General features: G+C 27.1%; 1 protein-coding gene across 1 annotated transcript; it reads left to right on the top strand.

Moving 5' to 3' along the window:
• The first annotated feature begins 727 nt into the window (after positions 1-727).
• Positions 728-3,970, top strand: LOC115697813 (major pollen allergen Ole e 10). The gene is made up of 4 exons (XM_030624946.2): positions 728-978; positions 2,295-2,636; positions 3,503-3,533; positions 3,652-3,970. The coding sequence occupies exons 1-4, from the start codon at positions 918-920 to the stop codon at positions 3,761-3,763; spliced, it is 546 nt and encodes a 181-aa protein (XP_030480806.1). The 5' UTR covers positions 728-917; the 3' UTR covers positions 3,764-3,970.
• The last annotated feature ends 2,030 nt before the right edge of the window (positions 3,971-6,000 follow it).

Below are 6,000 nucleotides of genomic sequence, written 5' to 3'. Positions count from 1 at the left end.
TTTGGATACGGCGAGGCAAAGGAAGCATAACTATGTCTTAGTGGAGAGTGATTCAGAAGTGGTTATCAAAGCTCTGAAAGGACTGCACTATGTTTGGAACATTGATAATTATGTATTTGTGTGTAATCAACTCTCTAATTATTTTTCATCTTGTAACTTTGCTTTTATTTCCCGTGTTTGTAATTTTGCCGCCCATAATGTGGCTAGATGGGCTTTCACCCAAAACTTTTCAGGAGTATTGGAGTCACCCTCCATACCTGATTCTATCCTTTGTAATGACCGAGACGTCTAATGCTTCTTTATCTATGCAACGTCTTATTTTCAAAAAAAAACAAAAAAAAAACCTTAATAATGAAAAAAATAAATAAAGGTGAGAAGTAAAATAAAACGAAGAGGTGGAATATATCGTGATATATTGAGAGAGAAGCTAAGCCGAAAGATTGGTTCTTTTCTTTGAGGACTCAACCAACTTCTTAATAAAGCCTTCCATTACTACATACATATATTTCCTTCTATTTTTTATTTTAAAAAGAAATAAATAAATAAAATCCTTAAATTGTAAAATAAAATAAAAATAAAATAACACTTGACCTCTATAGACTGCCAAAGCGATCAGTAGTAGTAGTACCTAGCTTCTGAAACATTCATCATCACTCTCTTGAAAACTCAAAAAAAAAAAAAAAAGTGAAAGTAGAAAAAAAAAAAAAAGTTTTATTTCTCTTCAAGGAACTTCAGATTCTTTAATCTCTTCTCATTTAATACTAAACTCTCTTCTCACATTACGTCTCTCTCCCTCTCTTTGAGCCAAACAAAAAAAGTGTGTTTAAGTGTATATTATTTGGTTCTAACTCTAAACATAGTTTGTTTAGTAGAGAGAGTATTAAAGGTTTCATCTTTTGCCTTCTTTGAGTACCAAAATGAAAAATAACTACTCACTCTGGTTTTTGCTCTGCATTTTGGTCATCAATAGCTACCTGGGTATGTCTCTTTTCACTATTTTTTTTTAAAAAATAAATAAAAATAATTGTTTAAATAATGTTTGGAGTATAATGTCTTTAAGTGTTTGAATATGTTTGTGTTTATTTTATTGGTGCATTTGTTGAATCTTCTTATTCAGAAGCTGACACTGTCAGGGTTAAGAGGGTTTTGTTCTTCTATGTTTTTTTTTTTAAGAAAACAAAATACAGAGGAAACCAAGTAATTTTTTTATTATTATTTTTACATAGTAGGGAAGAAAAATGTTATGAATGTATTTTATGTATTTATTTTTAAGTGGAAAGGTTGAGATGAACTCTTTTGTCCTTGAGCTACACCTTGTCTTCATGCTTGTTCTTTAATTATTTATTTTAGGGATACTTGTTGCAAGAGTATTCAAAGATTTGAGTATAATCACCAACTAGAAAAATTGTCATTTTTGTCTGTTTCTGGAGAAAAATTACAGTTTTTTAAATATTGTAAGGTCTATTTTACTTACAAACTCAAAATTTTGGGTAGTTATGCTCATATTTAATCTTTATTTTATATGATGCTTAGAGATTGTATTAATGATAATGAGGTTTGAAAAAGTTGTGTTTTGTGTTTTTTTATTATTTATTCACGTATTTGTTTTTATTGTTTGAACTTTAAACATCAACATTTAGAGGATGGTCACAAATATCCCATTTAATATTTCACCAACACATTTTTTGCCAAAGTTACTTGTTTGATAGCTAATTATAAAGCCATTGGTGATAGTTCAAGTCCTACTAGATGATCATAGCTTTAATTAATATTATATGCCATTTTCAGTTCTTATTTCCATTTTGTTGCTTTAGATATGTCTATATAAAGATATTGATAAATTTGTTTGCTTCATTAAATAGGTTGTTTGACTTATTTTCCCTCTCTTTTCAATTATGACAAAAAAGAAAAAAAAACAAATTGTTGTATTATACATCAATATTTCATATATTGCTTATAATCTTATTATGGTTAGTTATAAGAATATTAAAATACAAAATCCACTTTACTTCTTATATGTTCTTCTTTTTTTATTAATTAGCTTATATGCATACGTTAGGCATCACTAAAATGTATCAAAAGTACATTTAGAAATTAAAACAGTGAAAAAGTTCAACATTTGTATATTTCTCTATGCAATGTTTAGATTCATCTTACCAAAACTCAATCATTGGCCTTAGATTACCAATTCATTGTTAGATTGAAATAAGTTTATTATCTAGCCGAAAGATATACAAAGTCAAAATACGAGTCGAATAATTAATTATGTTTTTACTTTATATGAATTTTTGTAGTTGTGATAATGGGAGGTGTGGTGGTGCAAGAGAAGGCAGATGCAGCTATGCCAATAACAACATTATCACCACCAGAAGGCAACACAACATTTCTAGATGGGCTAACATGGTGTGTGGCCCATGCTGGGGTCTCTCAAATTGATCTTCAGAATGCATTGGATTGGGCCTGTGGGCTTGGAATGGCTGATTGTAAGCCCATTCAAGAGGGAGGCCCATGTTATGAACCAGACAATCTTGTTTCTCATGCTTCTTATGCTTTCAATAATTATTATCAACAAAATGGGAATTCTGATATTGCTTGCAATTTTGGTGGAACTGCTGTTTTAACCAAACATAACCCAAGTAAGCTAATCTTACCTTTTTCTTTTTGTTATTATAATTAGATCCAATGAGATTTACTTTTTGGGGTTTTTATTAGATCTATTTTTCAGGTGGTTTTCTTTAAGTATATAAATAAATAAAGAAAGAAGTATACTATACTTGTTTGAACAATTCTTTTGTTTTACTTAGAAAAGTAGTTTTTTGATGATTTCATCAAAAAAGAAAAAAAAAAATTACTCTCCCACTTATAAAAAAAAAATATGCAAGAAAGTGATATCTTGTTACTTTCCATGAACATGAACAACTTAATAAGATACACTTTATGTTTTTTTCCTCAGGTGAATACTAAATAATAATTAGAATATCATGACCTTCGGATCTAACTTTGTTCTCTCCTCATTGAATAAAAGAAATATATCATTACTAAGCATTACTACAAGCACCAGTGATGCTTAGCATTTCTAGACATGTTGCCTTACTATGAGGCACTCATAGGTCATGGTGTCTAGCACCACGATAAAGTATCGCCTTATAATTAGTTAGCGATTTTTAATAATATTTATTAAAGTAAAATAAGTGGGACCTGATATTAAATTACACTAATAGCGATATTACCCCTCATAAGAGTGTTAGGTATCGCGGGTGTCATTTAGCATTTTTTTACATTAAACTATATAAGATCCAATACTTATTGAACCAATAGCGATATTGATACATAAGAGAGTGATAGATACTGCTGATATCTTTTGACATTTCTCTTTTAGTAATATTATGTTAAGTTATAAATAATGATTTATCAAATAAATGAGGAGAAAGTGAAAAATAACTTTTTATTTATATATTTATACACACAAACACTGATTTAGCTTTATTATCAAATATTACAGGTTATGGGAAATGCAACTATGCAGGACCAGGGTATGTTATTTTTTTCTTTTTTTATCATGTTAATTGTTTTATTTTGAATTATTTTTCCTTTTTTTCTTTTGGGTATATATTATAAAAAGAGAATAATGAATGATGATGTGTTTTTCAGATCTGTAAGCTCAACCTCAGCACCCTCACTTTTCATTTTGAAGAACTCTCAGAGCTTTGTTTGGTGGAAAATTGCAGGGACACTTCTCTTGCTTTTGTATTTTGGAAGATAACATCCTTTGGTTATATATGCCACTTAGGAAAAAAGAACCCAAAAAAAAAAAACAAATATGTATGGATCCAAGCATATGATCTGGGTCATTATTAGAGATTATTATGATTTTTGTATTTGGGATTTGCTAACTTATTCCTTTTATAATACCTTTGCTTTAGGTTTAGGAATCTAATTTAAATATAGCTATTATATATGTCTTTGCAAATCTCATCTCACCTTTTCTTTTGTTAATTTATTTTAGTATTATTATCTTGTGCTTTATTTTGTGGAGGGGTTGTAATAATGCAACTCTTTCTCCTCCTTTTATACATTAATATATATAGGTAATAGATTTAGTCCTCCTTTTAATACAAACAGATGTAGTAAACGTAATGTTTTGCCATAATAAATCTAGATTATATTATTATTAAATTTTGTTTTAATAAAAAATTAGTTTAGTGTACTATTTAGTATTATTTTAAAAAATACATAATTCAATTTGTCATTTATTAAAACAAAAAGTCCAATTAGTAACTTTTACAAAACACAGTATCTAAAATAGTATATACCTTACTCAAAAAAAAAAAAATAGTATATACTTGGATAATAATTATTATGAAATATCACTAACTAGAAGACACTAGGGTGTTCATCTGATTTAATACATAATATTTTGCTCATAATGTATCCAATTTAAACTAAGTGCAGGTTTCATATTTTGAATTAATTACTTTTTAATATTGAACTATTTAATATTATTAATATTATTTTTTTACATAACTGCCAATAAAATAAAATAAATTATTATTATTTCATGTTAGTAAATTCAAAGTAAGAAAAAAAATTGTATGTATAAAGAAATATTTAATTTTATTTTAGACTATATTTTTCTTATAAATAAAAATAAAATATACATTTGATCTATTATATTTTAAAATATATTTATTTTATATATATTAGATTTTTAAATTATTATTTTTATATTAAAATATTATTTAAAAATATATATAAATATATCAGTTGCCTATTTTTATATATCAATAAATATTCAATTTGTACAAGTATAAATTTTAAACTTGTGCCAATATTCCCATTTTGTGGATTTGATATTTTATAAACACTACTAGATCTTGTAGCAATTAGGGTTGTACAAAAAAAATCGTAAACCGCCCAAACCGAATAATCCTCCCAAACTAAATCGAAAAAATCGATAAAAATTACAAACCGAAATAACCCGAAAAAATTACAAACCGCCCAATCTGTTAATTGGGCGGGTTGAAAATAGGTCCAACCCGCCCAATTAAACCGACCAACCCGATTTTGGATTTTAATTTTTTTTTTAACTTTTTAGTTTTTATTATATATAACATAAATAATTAAATATATAATAATATAAAGTTATATACTTAATTGTTAGTTTAAAAGTCATATATATTGAGTTGTATTTTGGTGGAATGTGATATTTTTAATTTATCTTTTTAATATTTATTGATTTTGACTTTGAAACTAAAAAAAAAAATTGGCCGGTTTGAGCGGGTTAACCGACCAAACCGCCTAAACCATTGGTCGATTTACAATTTTTTTTTTAAAAAAATATTGGGCGGGTTGCACTTAAATTTTAGCAACCCGAACTTTAAATTAAGATAGAAAATATATAAGATAAACCGACCGAAGACAACCTTAATAGCAATGCTCTTTTAGTAGAAGTTACTTCTTGTAAAGACGAGATATTGATCATACATGGGAAATTGAATTGAAATGAGATGAGATGATATAAACAAAACTATTTCATAGTATAAAGAATTTTATTTTGTTTTATTTATTTTTGGTGAGAATAATGATATGATATAAATGTTAGAGAGAGAATGCATAAATAAAAGTGAAAACAACAAGAGCAAAAGAATAAAAGACATCTCCTCTTTTATGGGGTTGGACTTATTCTTGGGCAGTGTTTTTCTGCTCAACTAAGGTGTCACTGCCTCACCACTTCTACCTATTTCTATTTGGTTTTCTTTCTTTTAAAATGCTAAGGACAATCAAAGAGGTGTTTAACACTATAATTTAATTAATTAATTGAAAAATGTCACCTTATAATACTACTACTTAATTTTATATTTTTTTAGGGAAAAAGCGAGAAGCTTATTGATATTGCAAAGGGATAGTTTAGTACAATTATATTGTGGGGAAAACCGTATAAAAAAAAATAACTATAGCAGAATTGTAGAAAAAATTAAGTTGAGTATAATATTTAGTAAA

This window comes from Cannabis sativa, chromosome 7 (assembly GCF_029168945.1).
Source record: "Cannabis sativa cultivar Pink pepper isolate KNU-18-1 chromosome 7, ASM2916894v1, whole genome shotgun sequence".
Taxonomy (NCBI): Eukaryota; Viridiplantae; Streptophyta; class Magnoliopsida; order Rosales; family Cannabaceae; genus Cannabis; species Cannabis sativa.
This window is presented reverse-complemented; position numbering and strand designations above follow the sequence as displayed.